The following is a 17,029-nucleotide window of genomic DNA, read 5'->3' on the forward strand; positions in this document are numbered from 1 at the left end:
ACTGACTACTTTTTCTCATTGCAATGACCAGCCAATGGGATTTTTTGTATGGGATGATGCAATAGCTTCCACTAGAGTGGACTATATGCAGCAGTGCCCAAAATTGCTGGTATATGTAGAGAAAAAGCACTTTTAAACAGCCGTACACTGTAGTGACCTCCATGCATGAAAGGGTTAAGCTCCAAAATTATATTAAATGGTACACTGGCTTTTTTTCACAGCTGTCGCTCATGTTCAGATGTGTTGTATATAGTATTTGCCAAATTAATGTTTAGTGGTATCTTTAATTTTATATTTTAAGGTGATTCTTCTGGGATATTAGATCTAAACAGGACAATAAACATGTGGTACCCCATCACAATATTATTATAATGTTACATTCAATCACCTTGCAGTTAAAAATGAGATCAGAGATTTTATCCACAGGACCGAAGCTTAAAGCTGCAGTTGGTAACTTGTATGAAAATAAGTAAGTATATGAGACAGATAGTCTGTGACAACATCATGTCCCTCTTCCTCTTCCCACTGCCTCTAATGGTGTTTACTAGAATCAATCACAGCGTACCAAAAATAGCCAATCAGAGCTGAGGAGTCCCTCATGCAGCTGTCAATGATGTCAGTCACAGCTCGTGAACTGCAGTCAAACTAAGCAGCAGTGATTAAACTGAAATCAAGATTATTTTACTGCAGTGCCTAAAATGTTTTCAGAAACATATTTCGGTGTACTGTTTAGCTTTAAAATGAGAAAGTTTGCTCAAGCTAGTGGGTGGTGCTAAGTAATGTGTGGTCGTGTCACAAACGTTTTCATTTTACAGCTAAATTGTGCACTAAAATACGTTTCTGAAAACATTTGAGGCAGAATCCTATGCCTAGTTTGACCGGTTGATCCAAGTAGTGGGTAAATGTATCATTGGCCTGTTAACTCAGTTGGTTAGAGCGTGGTGCTAATAACGCCAAGGTCGCGGGTTCGATCCCCGTATGGGCCAGGGAAGGTTTTGGGGCTCAGTCCATAGAAATGTGGCTTGAGAACCAGAGGGTTGCTGGTTCAAGTCTGGTCCAAAATATAGAGTGCAGAGTGGTAGCTGGAGAGGTGCCAGTTTACCTCCTGGGCACTGCTGAGGCACCCTTGAGCAACATTCCCACCCCCCCAACCACCTTGAGCGCTTGTCTCACGGCAGTTCCCTCACTACAACATCTCTCCATCTACTGCATGTATAGGTCCTGTTTGTGCATGTGTGTGTATGTGTATATATATATATATATATATATGTATATGACAACCAAGTGAAAACACTGAATTCCCCCCTTGGGGATTATTAAAGTTTATAAACTTAAAAATCAAAATTAAATTAATCAAAATAACCATGCCAGTGGGAAGCTGCATTGCACTGAGTAGGCAGAGTCTGCACCACATTAGACAGGTACTGTAGCCAGCAGATCAGGCAGATCCACCACTAAATTTGAGCAGCAAAGGTGGCGTATACGTCACCACAACCGCATGGCTCATACAAACAAATGAGACAAGGGAGATTGATGAGACAGAACTGATAAATGTCATTCAGGCTAAAATCAAACACATGTCAGGTGCAGGCAATTATTTGTCAATTTGGAAGGTTACCATGGTTTTTGCTCTGTGGCTGTCGTTATTTGTTTTATCAGCTGACAATTATGTGGTTGCTGTGGCTGGCAGACACACTACACTCCATTAAAACAGCTTTCCCGGCCCTCGCCATTGCATGTTAAGTGTGTTAGCAGCACACTGAAATGGAGCAGGCCCACTGACATGATCGACAGCTGCGTTTTCGTTCACCTGTGTTAACATTAGAAGCGCTACAAAGCAATAGAACAGGCAATGAGATTATCTGTCTCATTTAGTGCATAGTGACAGTTTCAGCAACCATGACAAATAGATATTTTTTATAAAAGTGACCAACTACAGCTTTAAACCCGCACACATATTGACCATAAGCACTAATACCATCTAGTAGAGCTGATCCAATCCCCCTGGTCCACCTGATATTTTTACATTGGGTGTCATTCTGTTTCCTCAAGGTAATGTATTTTATTCACCGCCACCAGGAGCTCTGATGTCATGTAGTTCATTATCAGTGCTTGTGATCCACAGGCCTTAAAAGAGGTTATAAAACTAAGGATGACTCCTGCATATCTGCACCTTTTGAGTAAGTTTTCTCTGCAGCCTCCTCTTGCAGCTCTTGTGCTGATTTGGTTTTAGGTCTGTGGTTTGACACCTTATTACACCTAGTTTTATGACTTCTGCATAGTGCCAGTACTGCTAGGAGCTAGATAACTCACAAGATGTGTACGTGAGTGTGAGTGTGTGTGCGCGCGTGGCCCTGTTTAGTGTTGCCACCAGCAGCAGGGGGACCAGGAGGGTACTGTTTCAGCACATGGCCTATATTTAACTTAGTGAGGGGGATTTTGATCTTAAAGTCACACCAGCTCATTCAGCAGCTAGCCGCTGGTACAGATCTCCGGAATGATGATTTCCTCAAATATATAACAGTCTTTTTATGATAAGTTCAAAAAAATCTAACTACTTCTTGGGTTATGTACACTAACACCAAACTCTAGGACGAAGTGAGACCTACCTTCTCTCACTGCTCCCCTCTCTATCTCCACTCCCCTCTTTTCATTCCCCTCTCAGTCTATTTCTGTCCCTGGCTGAGTCAGATGGACTGCTCCCAACTTAGAATGACACAAACAGGCAGACCAACTCTTTTCCGTAATCAGAGTGGCTGAAAACATCAAGAGGACTCTAAAATACACAGAAATTCAACATCGGGGTCCGCAAAGGGAAGAGCAGGGGGATATTACCAAGATGGAGGAGTGTGAGAGTTTGGAGTCGGAGATGACGGAGCTTCAGGAGTTTGAGGGCGAGGCTTCAGAGGCCATCAGCCAGGACGACGAGGACGAGGTGGAGGAACTGCAGAACAGGTGCTTACAAGCTGAATAACCTCTGTGTAAAGCAGTGTCTTTTCTGCTGGGAGATGTTATGAAATATATTGAATGGGATCTGTGAGAAGCTACCTTTTGCTTTTAAGAGAGAAAAGAGAAATTATGTCTTATCTCTTTCTGCAGAGCGTCACCGGACAGAGTATCCAAGTGACACAAAGCAGCACTCCATTCATTTCATATATTAAGGGATCATCTGTTCTTCAGCTCATACGAAGAATCAGCAGAGTGCCACTGCAGGCAACTCTATTCTAATATTTGATATTATTCACCATCCCATATTTTGCATCTCATTTATCATGTTTCAAAGTGGCTGCTCTAGTTTTCCTTGCCATGTCATAAATAGTAGAAGACACTGATATGTTGGATGAATCTGGGAAGGCCAGGCATCTCTTCTCTAATATCACATGAATGACGCTTTGGGACATCACCTTGCTGTAACCCTGCAGGGGCTGAGCTGTATTGATAGCAGGAGGGACAGCTCAGAGCGTACTTGATCAGTATTTTTTCAGCTCATTGCTGACATTGACAGCCTGGCACCAGACACCGGCTCTAATACTGGAGATCTGCGCTTCTCAAGTGCTCATCTTGAGAGTAGATTAGCGGGTGCTGTCGTGTTTTCAGTTTAGATTTGCTAAATTGTCCTCAGTTGCAAAACGTGAATTGCTGGTGGTGGTTTCCACATTGGCACATCTTGCTCAGCTATGTTTTAATGTGATTCATTGGTTTGTTCTCTACTTGCATTTCCATGAGCTGTGCCAAAAAGGATCTCCTCTTGCAGACTGTTTAGTCATGCCCTGCTCTTCTTCCTCTAAATCTGTCCATTTCTCTCTCTCACAGTCTGCGAGAGGTAGTCCAGGATCAGTCTGTGAAGCCCAAACTCCAGTGCCTAATGGTGGATCCGTCGTTCTCTATGGTAACAGTTCAGAGTGAGGACAGTGGTATTGTTTGGGAGACGGCCTCAAGCCGCTGCTCTACCCCCTGGGCCTCTGAGACCAGCTCCATCTCTGAAGCCTACAGCATGGAGGGCCCTGGAGCCGCAGGAAAGATCACCATCGTCTTTGACGAGGAGAAAATAGTCCGCAGGAGGACAAGGTCTGGAGGAAGGAGCAGCAGGCTGGGAGATAGGCTGAGCCGACCTGGTAGTTCGAGATCGGCTTCAGCCCTGGGAGTGGAGAGACCGGAGATGGCAGAGGTCTCTCTTCCCAATGTCAAACAGGAGAAAACTGAAACAGTGCCAGACTTGGAGGAAATTAAAAACAAAGATCAACAGCTGTTTAGTTTGATTTCAGAGGGTTATGAGATTCTCAACATCAGAGTCCCCTCCAAACTTCCCACTGTGGATGAGGAGGAGAGCACAGAGCTGCAGGACAATTTGTCTTATTTGGACCAGACTCCAAAGATCAGGTCCCGAAACCACCATGACTGGACACTGGGACAGAATCATGTCCTGCCAGAGGAGGGAGAAATACTGGATCACCAAGAGGTATTTATTGATTCATCTGATTGTTTTGAGTGGTCTTAATAATGAAGTACTAAATTGAATCACTTAGTACACTAGTTTTGGTTACATTTGCCTTTTTTTTTTTTTTGCATGAAATTAATATTTGTATTTTGTTGTCTTGTTGTCATCTTTCCTCAGCCTTCAAAGCAAGACTCCTCTCAGCCAGCGGACACAGAGCTCACACAAACACCCGCTCAGAAAGAGAGCACTGGTGATATAGACTACTTCGAGAAGTTTACCCTGGTTGATGTGGCGGCTCCTGGGGAACAAGTTCCAGAGTTGCAGAAGGAGGCAGAAAAACCTGCAGCAGAGTCCCAAGCAGAGGAGCAAAAGCCAGCAAAGGAGACAACCACAGTCAGCCCTTCTGCATCAGAGGACTCCTTTGTCTTTGTTACAGATGTGGAGATAGTCGGGGAGCACCTGGATGAGGTCTTCTATGGAGAGGGAGCTCCTGCTGATGCGCTGCAGCACAGAGAAGACGATGAGGGTAGGGTGAGAATGAGACGAGAGAGCCAGAGATCTGTGAAGGAGAACGGTTCTGTGTTGTTTGGGAGTGAACAGACCGTCCTCACACCCATCTTTATCTCCCCTGGGCCCCCTAAGATTATCGACCCCATCCTGCTGGAGGAGCCCACTGCTATGTCCTTCATGTACTCAGACCTTTACGAGGATGCTGTGGGCGAGAGGAGGAAGAGCATTGGAGAGCAGTCTGAGACAGAGAGCGTGGCATCTGAGAGGGCTTATAAGAGACGACTGTCAGATTCAGAGGAGGCAGACGGGTACCTGGAGAAGTTTACTTTGAAGGATGATACTCCCATTGTTGAGGTTCCACCAGCGGAGGATGAGAGTGTGGGGAGGATGATGTGGTCACAGAGTAAGTTTGAAATGACAGGATGTCTGACAAGAGCAGTCAAAGAGGAGGACAAGGACAAGACAGAGGAACCAAAGACACAGGAGGTCAGTGTTGGAGATGGGAGCAAAGTTTTACAATCAGCAACATCTGAAGAGAAAAGAGAATTAGTTACTGAAACAGTAACGGCAAAGGAGGAAACACAACTCTCTCTGGTGACTGAAGAGCAGGCTGTCAGAGAAGCCTCGGAACAATCACTTCAGGAGTCTAAACCGAGAGAGGATCAGATGGTGGATCAGGAGGTGAAACTTGAGGTAAAGATGGAGCCTCCTGAGAGCAGCACTGATAAACCACTTCCTGAAACTCCGCAGGTGGACTGTAAAGTGGAGAAAACAGAGGAGAGTGAGGAGCATCAGAAAGAAGTGCCTGCAGAAACAACCAGCATTACTGAATCTGATCCGCCATGTCAGGCACAAACAGAGGTGGAAAAAACAGCGCAGGTGGTTGTCAAAGCTGCAGAGGAGACAGCTGTGATCACACCTGTAAGCAGTGAGGAGCCTCACATCACCACTGACAAGAGTTTGTCTGGGGTTGCAGCCGATGACACTAAGATGGCAGCTGCTGATGAGAAAGTCATAACTGAGGCTCCAGCTGAAGTAAAAGAATCTCAGACTGAAGAACAAGAAATGCCCCCCTCTGCTGAAACAGAGACATCTGCTGAAACATCTCTGCATAAGGAAAAAGAAGCAGTAGAAGTAGTTCCTGAGGACGTACCACCTGTTGAGGTCGTCACTGACTGTGATTCTGCAGTGCACGCGGTGGTGGAGGTGACTGAAAAAGCAGTGGATGAAAAAGAGATCAAAACTCAAGTTCAGATTGATCTTCAGGAGGTTACAAGTGCTGAGACAACAGATGTTCAAACAGCCAAAGGAAAGAAAAAACATGAAGCTCTAACAGAGGAAACTGCACCTGAGAGCCAGTTGCCTGAGATTATTACTGATCAGGAGTCAGAGGTTAAAGCAGAGATTTCAGGTGAAGTAACCGAACCTGCGATGCCAGAAGAAGTCGAGACAGATCTGGATAAGAAACAGCTTGAAATTCCTGAATCCAAGCAGCATCAGCAAGAGGAGTCAGCAACTGACAGCGAGCTGGTAGCTGAAGCCAAAGATAAAACACCCACAGAGGATACTGGGACTGCAGCTCATGAAATTGTAGGTGTGGGCGATGAGGTAATCCTCCTTGTTCCAAAGGGACAAGCTGTAGAGATGGACATAGAGATCAGTCCGTCATCAGAGAATACTACAAGTGAAACAGTAGCTCTCCCTGAACCTGACAGCACATTTGAACCTCTCATAGCCCCTAAAACCACCACATGTCCAGAGACTCTTCAGGCACCACACGAGGAAACAATAACAGAGCCTCAACTGGAAGAAAAACCAGATGTTCTAAAGGAAGAAGCACTACCCAGAGACAAGTTAGACGATAGGTGTTCTCCTCCAGCACCTGTGGAGGAGGCCAGCTCAGAGAAGCAGAGGATGGAGTGGGATTTTGAAGAAGACAAGGGCGTCTTTGCCCCTCTGAGGAGCTTTACTCCGCTGGAGGATTTGTCCGTGCTACACAGAGAGGATATAGAGTCAGAAGCAGCAGTTGTAGAACAAAACATAGAGATACAAAAGGTGGAAGATGCTCTAGAGACAAGCATTGTTAAAGAGGATTCAAGTCTAGAGATTGATATGCACAAAGAGGATGTAGAACAAGATGTAGAGATGCACAAGGTGGAGGATGCACCACAAGCAACTATTGTTGAAGAGGTATCAAGGCCAAAGCTCGATCTGCACAAAGAGGATGTAGAAGAAGATGTAGAGATGCACAAGGTGGAGGATGCACCAGAAGCAAATATTGTTGAGGAGGTATCAGTGCCAGAGATTGATCTACACAGAGAGGATGTAGAAGAAGATGTAGCAATGCACAAGGTGGAGGATGCACCAGAAACCAAAACTGCTGAAGAGGTATCAAGGCTAGACATTGATCTGCATAGGGAAGGTGTAGAGATGCACAAGATGGAGGATGCTCCACAAACAATTATTGTTGAAGAGGTATCAGGGCCAGAGATTGATCTGCACAGGGAAGATGTAGGACAAGATGTAGAGATGCACAAGGTAGAGGATGCTCCAGAAACAAAAACTGTTGAAGAGATATCAAGGCCAGAGATTGATCTCCACAGAGAGGATGTAGAAGAAAAGATGGAGCAAGATGAGGCAGTTCCAGAAGTACCTGTCGAGGAGCTTGAATATGAGGTCATATCTGAACAGGATGCGAAAGAGATGCCGGAACCTGAAACACTGAGAGATGCAGAGGAACCAAAACCCGAGTCTGCTCAGGAGAGAGATGAGAGGATGCAGGTGGAGATGGCAGTGGAGGTAGAGGAGAAGGAGGAGGAAGTGTTTGGTCTGTCCCCAGATGAGGAGCTCTTTGAGGCTGACTATGACATCATCGATGCAGAGGAGGAGCGGCAGGCCCGACTGGCCGCTGAGCTGCAGGGAATGGACTGGTTCTGTCTCACCTGTGAATGTCTGCTGTCAGAGGACGACTGTATGTCTGGGGAGCATCACAGCCATGACGTCACTGCAGTGGACAAAGCCTATGAGGAAATCAAGGTAATGAGCTGTGTTAATGGGGACATGTTTTTATACATATTAACATCTGTTTTAAAGTTTAAAATGAAGGCTGTCAGAGCTTCTTGTGTTTGGGGTCCTGGAAACCACCACCCCTCTTTATCAGCTCACACAACAATCTTAACATTGTTTATCACCTTGATCCTTGGGTGGTATCTATTTTTTTATACCTTCATACCCTCCTGACATTTCACCTGGTGTACATATGCTGAAGGGTGTAGAGAAATGTTGAAAAAAAAAAACATAGATTTAAAGGACTATTTCAATATTTTGGGAGCAAATCAATATATTTCCCATAATGCTAAATTTTTCATTTTTCTATGTTTTTTTCTTGTTTTTTCTGTCTGCGGCCTCAGAGACTTCACAGCGTTGTCTCCCAGATGTTTGATCATTTTAACAGGCTGCCGCTGAGTGACGCAGCAGCAGTCCTCATGTCTGATGGCACGCTGTAATCAAATAGCAGCTCATCATCTCATCAAACACTTTACCAGCATGATTACAACACACGGTTATGATCACACACACACACACTTTACTGGCATTAGTTTGGGTCGTCATATAATAAAGTGGTCCTAAATTAGTCAGCTATAACTTTTCCATTCATGCTGGCAGGTTGCATGCCCTCAGGCTGCCGGTAGGTTGCGGCCAAGCACATTGAATTGTTGTGATGTAATGCGCTGCTTTGATTCGTGGAAAGGTCCAGTATGACATCATCAAGTGGAGACTGATATATGATCTGTTCACACACACATACATCCGCAAACACACACACAGTTCTTCCTGGCTGTCCCTATGGGTCAGCACAGGGTCAGCCACCTGCTTTTTTAAATCTGTATTGATGTTATAGCACCTTCTAGCAATTAAGAATATTGTTGTCTTTTACTCGCAGGTTTCCAAAAGCCATCTGTCAATTTTTTTCAAAAACGTTAGACACTTAATTCATCACAGGAGACTTTTTTTTTGTAATCTATGAAACATTGGACAAGGTGGGCAAAGTGACATGCATTTGAGAAACAATCACAGTAATGTATCTGGCATCTAAATCAAAGGAAAGCTGGAACAAACTGAGAATGATCAAATGTCAATTTAGATATTTTTACACATCTGATATATATTTATGTGAAACGCTGACAGCTGGACTGTAAATAAGACAAAGATCAAAGCTGTAATGTAAATCTGACTCCAGCATTGAGAGGTGCCGTTGATTCAGAAACTCCGCGGCGAGGAAAATCGATCCAAGTTCACCAGAACAACTTTACAAAACTGTATCCAGTCCAATTCTCTGAGCTAGAATGTGCAATACACTCCTGCACGTCTTCAGACATGGATATGTGCAACTAGGCTCACACATTCTTCCTCACTTACATGCCCTCCTACACACACACTTGTCTTCTGACTCCTAGTGGAGAGGCTGTCAGCCTTTAATGTGAGCTGTCAGTGTCCGGGGGCTGACAGGGGATTGCCACTGTCCTTCCTACTGGAATATCCTCTCTGATGATTCCCTTTAAAGCTGCAGCTGGCCACATTTTATCTAATGATGTCTTTTCAAGCTAACTAATAACAACAGAGAGGAGCATCCCTATCCTGTGTTGACCCCACAGCTCCATCAGATTGCCTTCAAGAAATTTATATTTCAAATATTTTCGCTGGAGGGAAATATTTGATAAGTGCAAAGACTAACTGTGGTGCAGTTTTAATGTCAAATCTACAAACCTGCAGCATCTTTTCCCTCAAATCATAGGTTAATTTTTTTTAAGTATGTCTCAAGACAAAATAGTTACATACCCATATGTACAGTTTAGGAGTTATTTGCCAGTGCAATTGTTCTTTCTCTCTATACAGGCCATCAAAAAAATCCCTCTGCACCTGATTACAGTGTATGTGATGGGTGACAAAATCAACAGTCCTCATTCCATGTAGAAATGCACTTTGTAGTCCAATATGAGGCATCTGCCAAATTAAATTGATGTCTTCCAAAGTTGGTGTTTTGATAAAATTCCCTTAAGTGCTATATTGTGGGCAACTGGACCTGCTTGAGTTTCTTCAAGATGTTTCACCTCTCATCCAAGAGGCTTCTTCAGTTCTGAAGAAGAAACTCAAGCAAGTCTAGTTGCCTACAATATAGCACTTGAGATTACCATGACTTGGATGACCGAGAATCTTCATCAACACAGTAAAATTCCCTCTTTTTTATGATCCCTCTGCAGCAGATCACCAAAGAAACTCTATCTGGAGACAGAAAAAGGAGGAGTTTTTTGAGGACTGTAGATTTTGTTACCCATCTCTTCCACCAGAGACACCTAAGGAAGGGATCTCTTTATGGTGTAGGAGCAGAGTAGAGCAGGAATAACTAGCCTACAACAACTAAGAGCTCTTTGATTATACATATAGGCATGTGATTCTCACAAAAGTGTGTTTGTGTTTTGTTTTGCTTTTTCAGGAGAAGCTGGGTGACTGGATCTCCGAGCTTCAGGGGAGGTCAGAAAACATCGAGGACCTGGTGTCTGAGCTCGAACTGGCCTACAACTCTGTAGAGGTAAAACAAGCTGACTTCACATTTAAAGGTTCAGTGTGTAGGATTTAGGGGGATACATGGGAAGAAATGGAATATAATATAATAAGAATATTTTCTTTGGTGTATAATCACCTGAAAATAAGAATTGTTGTGTTTTCGTTACCTCAGAATGAGCCGTTTGTGTCTACATAGGGAGTGGATACTCAATGAAGATCACCATGTTGCAGCGCTATGTTTCTACAGTAGCCCAGAATGGACAAACCAAACACTGGCTCTAGATTGGGCCACCTGTTTTTGCGTTTTCACATTTTTGTATCGGCCACCGTTGTAAGCAGCCGCTCTATGACAAGCACTGTTGGAACAACACAGATTTTTTTAACATTTAATTGCTTTATTCAGTGTTTTTACTGCTTTAAATCACCTGGTCTGTTTGTTTTGGAGAGGAAGAGACCTCTGCAAGTAATTCTGCTCCTGGTAAAAACCTCCTGAATAAAGAACACTGAAGGAATTCTTAATGGGAGAGGTTTCAGCAGGTTGCAATCTTCAATCCTCACCACTAGATGCCACTAAATCCCCCTAAATCTTACACACTGTACCTTTAATATTAAATGGGACAATACCTCTTTTCAATATTTGACATTAGATTATACATAACACTGCCATCAAAGGACATGATACAGACCATTCTATTTGTGAATATCTGTGAATATAATATCTCTGTTTCCCGTCCCTCTCCTCTTGATCAGGACCAGTGTGTGGAGAGCGAGGCAGCGATGCGGGTGCAGAATGAGGAGATGATGGCTATGGTGATGGAGCAGTACAACAACATGTCTATCAGCATGGAGGAGGAGAAGAAGGCCAAGCTGGAGCAGCTATATGACCAGATTGTCTCCTTCCAGGAGAGCATCGACTCTGCCAAGGCCACTCTGGAGACCACGGACAGAGAGGCTGATACTGACGCACGGGTGAGTCCTGAGGCTTATTGATCGGTGGCATCATATTCAGCCAATAATCAGGATTATATGACACATCTGACAAATTCCTCTTCAATCTGTTCTCCTACTAGTCACCTGAAGACATTCATACAAGGTATTGTGCTTTCAGTAAATGGTGTGTGAGCTAATGTGGCTTTCTAACCGGTGTATGCTAATTTTTTAATGTATGTTTTTACACTGACCTGTTGTTTTGGTCTGAATGCTGTGGTTGTGTGGTCAGGCTCAAGGCAGCTCTGGACTCAACCATGTCACTGGAGCTGGGTCCCAAGGGACTGCTGGTATTCGAGGACTATGCCAAGGGTAACACTTCCAGCTCTCACCTTGCACAGCGCAAGGGAATCCCAGGTAGGTCTGATGTAAATATATCTTTGCAGATACACCTACCATCTGCAAGAAGTCTTGTGTCATGTGCATAGATGTGGCAGTTATGAATCTTGTACCTCCGCTGGTCTGTGTCTCAGTGCCTCAAAAGCCCACGCTGCAGCCTCAGGAGCCGGGCTCGGCCACCAGCACCAGTGTCACAGTTTACTGGAAGGTCAACCCTGGAGATATCATAGACTGCTTCCAGGTCTACTGCATGGAGGACCCACAGGGAGGTAAGTACTTTCAGGATGAGGTTTTTTTTGTCTCAAGATTTGATTGTGGGTGGGCAGGGTAACATCTCTCCATCTACTACTGCATGTCTGGCCAAAAGAGAGGTGAAGAACAGCATTTGAGTGGAGTCAGGTGCATGTCTTCCTCTCCAGTGGTGCCAAGAAGGGCAGTCAGGAGTTTATGTTCTACAATAAAATTTAGAAGTAGGGGCAGGAATTGGAAAATGTCCCTTCAGTATTTGTTCCAGGCTATGACACATCTAGAACATGTGGATAAGGGAATCCTCACCTCTTTAATTTTGTCACAGCAAGGATTCATATCAGGGTACACACAAGCTAGTTTTGCTTTGGACACATGGACCCTAAGCACGGCTGTAAACTGTAACCAGGACGGTGTTTGAACTGGAAAATGGTGGCCGTAGTTCAAAGTGCTCCCATTTTATTTTATTTCATTTTGTTTTATCTATTTTTTTATTTCAATTTTAACACCGCTTCAGGTAAATTGATATTGTCTTGGTAGAAATGATACTACTCTTATTTTTGTGAATTTGGGAGAGATCCCTTTTTTTTTTTTTACAAATACACATTTTATAGCATATTATCATTTATAATAGTCATAGATTTTGTTGGTATGAAATCTAACTGTGCCTGAGTTACTAAATACATTCATAGAAACACAGTGCATGTGTTGTCCACAGCGGTGTCAGAAGAGTACCGTGTGACAGTGAAGGAGAGTTATTCTGTCCTGGAGGAGCTGGAGCCTGACAAGACCTACAAGGTGTGGGTGATGGCTGTCAACTATACAGGCTGCTCTCTGCCCAGCGAGAGACTCTCCTTCAGAACTGGTCAGTCTGCTCACTGGAGCTCACGTTACAACAACACAACAGCTTTCAGTTAACAATTTCTACTGGCATTGTGAAGGGAGTTAAGATTGGTAATTTCTATTATGTTAAAGTATCTATATTTTGGAGGTCCAGAGAGTCTACCCTTCAAATCCAAAAGTGAATTTCAAACTATTATTTACATCTTGTTCTCTTTCTGGCAGCTCCATCAGTGCCATTTATTGACACAGAGCGCTGTACTGTCATGTGGGACTCAGCCACGCTGAGGTGGAGCTCAGTAAATCCGACTCCCGAGCAGAGTTACACCCTGGAGTACTGTCGCCAGTATGAACTGGAGGGAGAGGGACTCAGGTGGGTGTTTGACGAGTTCAGTAATTTAACCACATTATTAAAGTCAGTCAGCCTGGTTTAAAACAAACTAATAAACTGTACATGCCTTTGACATAAACATTTAGAGACATATTTAAACTTCTTACCCAAATTAGCTAAATTAAATCTACAGTGAAAAATTTTAAACTAAGGTTTATTCCTTTGTGTGCATGCATGTGTTCTCAGGTCCATCTCAGGTATCAAAAGCTGTGAACAGAGGGTTCTCCTGCAGCCCAATGAGAATTATTTGTTTTACATCAAAGCTGTAAATGAGTCTGGAGCCAGTGAACAGAGCGAGGCTGCCCTCATTTCTACCAAAGGTAAAAAAACAAAACACACACTTGAAGTATTCAGGGGGATGTATTGGCAGACATTGGATAAAATATAATACACACAACAACACACTCTTGACTGTGACTGTTTTCAGGGACAAGGTTCCACCTGCTGAAAGCCTCAGCTCACCCTGCTCTGGAGCTATCTGTGGACCGGACCACTGTGCACTACTCTCAGGACGCACATGAAAACACACCATTCACAGACAAACAGTGAGTTTCAGTCAGCTCCGACCACTTGACCTTTTACAGAACATGTGTAAACCAGAGTTTGTGTGTTTTCTAGGTGTCCATCTATCCTTGGTGAGTTGTTGCCGGCACAAGGACATTACTACTGGGAGACCATTGTGTCAGGGAGCACAGCTTACAGGCTGGGAGTGGCGTACAACACAGCCAACAGGAACAGCCCACTGGGAGAGAACAGCCTGTCATGGTGTTTGCAGTGTATCCCTACACCATCAGGGTATGCAGAAAGCATTTTCCTCAACTTACTGTACTTCTCATCACTGTGCTGGTCTAAACCTCACCTCACTCTCTTTGTCTGTGTAGCTGCAGGTATCAGCTACTCCACAATGACGCTCAGTCCAGCGTGTTTGTGATTGACATGCCCGAGCGAGTGGGCACTCTCCTGGATTACCAGCTTGGTTGTCTGTCTTTCTACAATGCCCAAAGTGGTCAGCTGTTAGGCACTTTCTGCCAGCGCTTCACCCAGCCATGCCACCCTGCTCTGGCCCTGGAGATGCCGGGCAGCCTGGAGGTCAGCATGGTGCTGGAGGTGCCCGAGTTTGCAAAGGACAGCTAGCTCTGCTGTTTGCCTCACACACTGAGGAGTTTACAGTTCATGTTGGACATATATTGATTTGAATGATCTTACTGTATGATTATAATGACCATTATTGCATTACTGAGAAGCTGCAGACATACTGCATCCCCCTTCTTCTAAAGAGGCCTCACTGATGGGTTTTTAGCAGAGGTGGGATCGAGTTGTGGGTTCGTAAGTCACAAGTAAGACTTGAGTCTTTGCACTCAAGTCCTAAGTCAAGACAGGCAAGTCCCGAATCAAGACTGCTGGGTCTCAAGTCCTGAAGTTTGAGTTCCGAGTCCTAAACAAGTCATCATGTTGCCTGGGTCCAGACCTGCTCACTGCTCTGAGTTTGACTGAAACAAGGTGACAACTCTGTCAAGTCATAATGGGATCTTTACTAAATTCAATCTCATTTTAACAAAGAAAGAATATAATAAATTAACAAAAATCATTAATGCTTTATAAATAAATAAATATTTGTTAAAACAAGTGGGACTGAACTTAATCAGAAAAAAAGTAGCGCTGCACTTTCATAGCTTATAGCACTATTACCCAGTACCACAATAGAACATTTTTTTTGTGTGTCTGTCCTCTCTCATTGTTTTTAACTCATCTCATATTGATAAAATGTCCATAACTTTCTCTTCCTAAATTGGCTTGGGGGAAGGTATCAAGTATTTTCAAGTCATGAGGCTGAAGTCCGAGTGAAGTCATAGTGTTAGAATCCAAGTTGAGCACAAGTATTTTTTGATTTTGTCAATTCTAGTCATCACATTTGTGACCCTAGTGTGATCTGAGTCCAAGTCATGTGAATCGAGTCCTCGCCTATTGTTTTTTTTGTGAGATCGAACCTATTCAATACAGTGCAAGTTTTATTTATTTAAGTTTTTTTTTGTTTTTTTTTACAGGAGATCAATTCAACATTTATTTCTTTGTTAACATAAATTAAAATGTCTTGTAAATATAAAAACCAGAAGCAATGAAAATGAATCATCACTGTGTGAAATACAGATCGAAAATTAGTGCCATTCTATTCACGTGAGTGTCTTGCATATTGTTTTGTCGAGGGAGAAATGAAACATTGATCACTTCATAAACTTGACCATAACATATGCTGATGTGATTGATTTGTACTGCTCTGTTCAGTTTCATTTTTATTTAAACCCTGACTGGTAGGTACTGTGAGGTGAGTGCTGCATATTGAGATTAAACACTCTGTATAATAACTGAGACAAACAATAGTTAAATATTTAGTTTAGACACTGAGTTTAGCTCCCAGAAACAAACTGTGGCACTTTTGATCTGTGTTTCATATTGTGAATGTGTAAATAACCTTTGTAAGCAGATGTGATCACTTCTATATTTTGTTATGTGCGACTCGCAGCAGGTGGAGATGAATTGTTTTCCTTTCTTTGTCCTGTAAACTGATTCTAATGTCTGAGCTGAATGAACATGTTTATTTTTCTATTTGCACAACTGGACTGATGGTTTGTTTCATGCTCATTTCTAACATACATCCACCACTAGAGGGCCTCGACGCTCCATTAGCTCTGACATTGGCTCCAAATCAGACTCAAATACATTTCTGCCACCAATCCTCACAACTTCTGCAAAACCTATTATGCATTTAGACTCCCAGGTCGCTTTTGATGACTTACAGCTACTGTAGATTTGGGAGCCATACGCCGAGCTGACAGAGCTACATGGTTCTCCATGGGACATGCCATTTTTCAATTATTATGTCACTATTTTTCCAGGCACTCAAACCTTTTCCCATCGTTGACACCTCTGCTCTTTTCTGGGGAAACAGAGAGGAGGAGAGTGAGAGGAAGAAGAGGAGCAAACACTTGTAGACCATAACAGCTGCTGGCTTCAATGTGATCTGTTGGGCTGCTCCGGTGACAGTTCATTGAAAAGTGAAAGCCTCTTTTTACTGGGGCTGATAACACTGGGTTGGGAAGTTGGAACAGTTTGTTTTGTAGCAGGACTCAGGAAGGATCTGTTGTGACAGTGGAAAGATAGGACCCAGTGTCACTGCTGCTGACTGTTTTTGTACCTCATGTCAGCCCCAGACTTCTTTGACACTATCAGATAAAATTTGTTTTACAAATCTCTTTCTAGCTCAGAAAAATAAAACAAGGTGACAATAAAGTCATTAAATCACCACAGTTGAAAAAATACAACCACAATTTTCTTTTCTTTAGCTAAAAATTGCCAACAGATCCAAATGAACTCCTTCTTTCCCTCTACCACACCTATTAAACAGGCAGCCAAGAGAAGCCTCAGCAGGAGTCTCTCCCACATGTGACCGATGACTTCGACAATATCTGATGTCAAGTATGCATCATCTCCATTCATCTTAATTACTCTTATTTTTTCCACATCTGAGGCCAAAACCAAACAAAGAGCTCTCTATCCTCCCGACATCTAAACAACCAATCACGCAAATAAGCGTGGTGGGCGAGGGTGAAATTTTCTGTAATTGTTACTGGAAAAACAAATCACCCAATAGCACGCCTTACTGCATTGGATTAGTACATGGAGGAAACATCTATAGGAGGCAAACAGCCAATTTA

The 17,029-nt window shown here is 43.4% G+C and overlaps 1 protein-coding gene and 1 non-coding gene across 4 annotated transcripts; both read left to right on the plus strand.

The window, feature by feature from the left end:
• The first annotated feature begins 912 nt into the window (after positions 1–912).
• On the plus strand, positions 913–986 carry trnai-aau (transfer RNA isoleucine (anticodon AAU)). The gene has a single exon. It is a non-coding gene; the product is annotated as a tRNA-Ile (tRNA).
• A 1,744-nt stretch (positions 987–2,730) lies between these two features.
• Positions 2,731–16,655, plus strand: cmya5 (cardiomyopathy associated 5). 3 transcript variants are annotated; one of them, XM_050052205.1, is made up of 15 exons: positions 2,731–2,955; positions 3,814–4,459; positions 4,616–7,201; positions 7,301–7,984; positions 10,443–10,538; positions 11,264–11,482; positions 11,584–11,606; positions 11,733–11,857; positions 11,974–12,108; positions 12,786–12,950; positions 13,151–13,298; positions 13,503–13,636; positions 13,744–13,861; positions 13,935–14,111; positions 14,198–16,655. In XM_050052205.1, the coding sequence occupies exons 1-15, from the start codon at positions 2,840–2,842 to the stop codon at positions 14,448–14,450; spliced, it is 5,625 nt and encodes a 1,874-aa protein (XP_049908162.1). In that variant the 5' UTR covers positions 2,731–2,839; the 3' UTR covers positions 14,451–16,655. The 3 variants fall into 3 exon arrangements, with proteins under 3 accessions (XP_049908162.1, XP_049908159.1, XP_049908161.1); XM_050052202.1 differs by having other exon boundaries at positions 4,616–7,984; XM_050052204.1 differs by having other exon boundaries at positions 4,616–7,984; positions 12,804–12,950.
• The last annotated feature ends 374 nt before the right edge of the window (positions 16,656–17,029 follow it).

Source organism: Epinephelus moara, chromosome 8, assembly GCF_006386435.1.
Source record: "Epinephelus moara isolate mb chromosome 8, YSFRI_EMoa_1.0, whole genome shotgun sequence".
Taxonomy (NCBI): Eukaryota; Metazoa; Chordata; class Actinopteri; order Perciformes; family Serranidae; genus Epinephelus; species Epinephelus moara.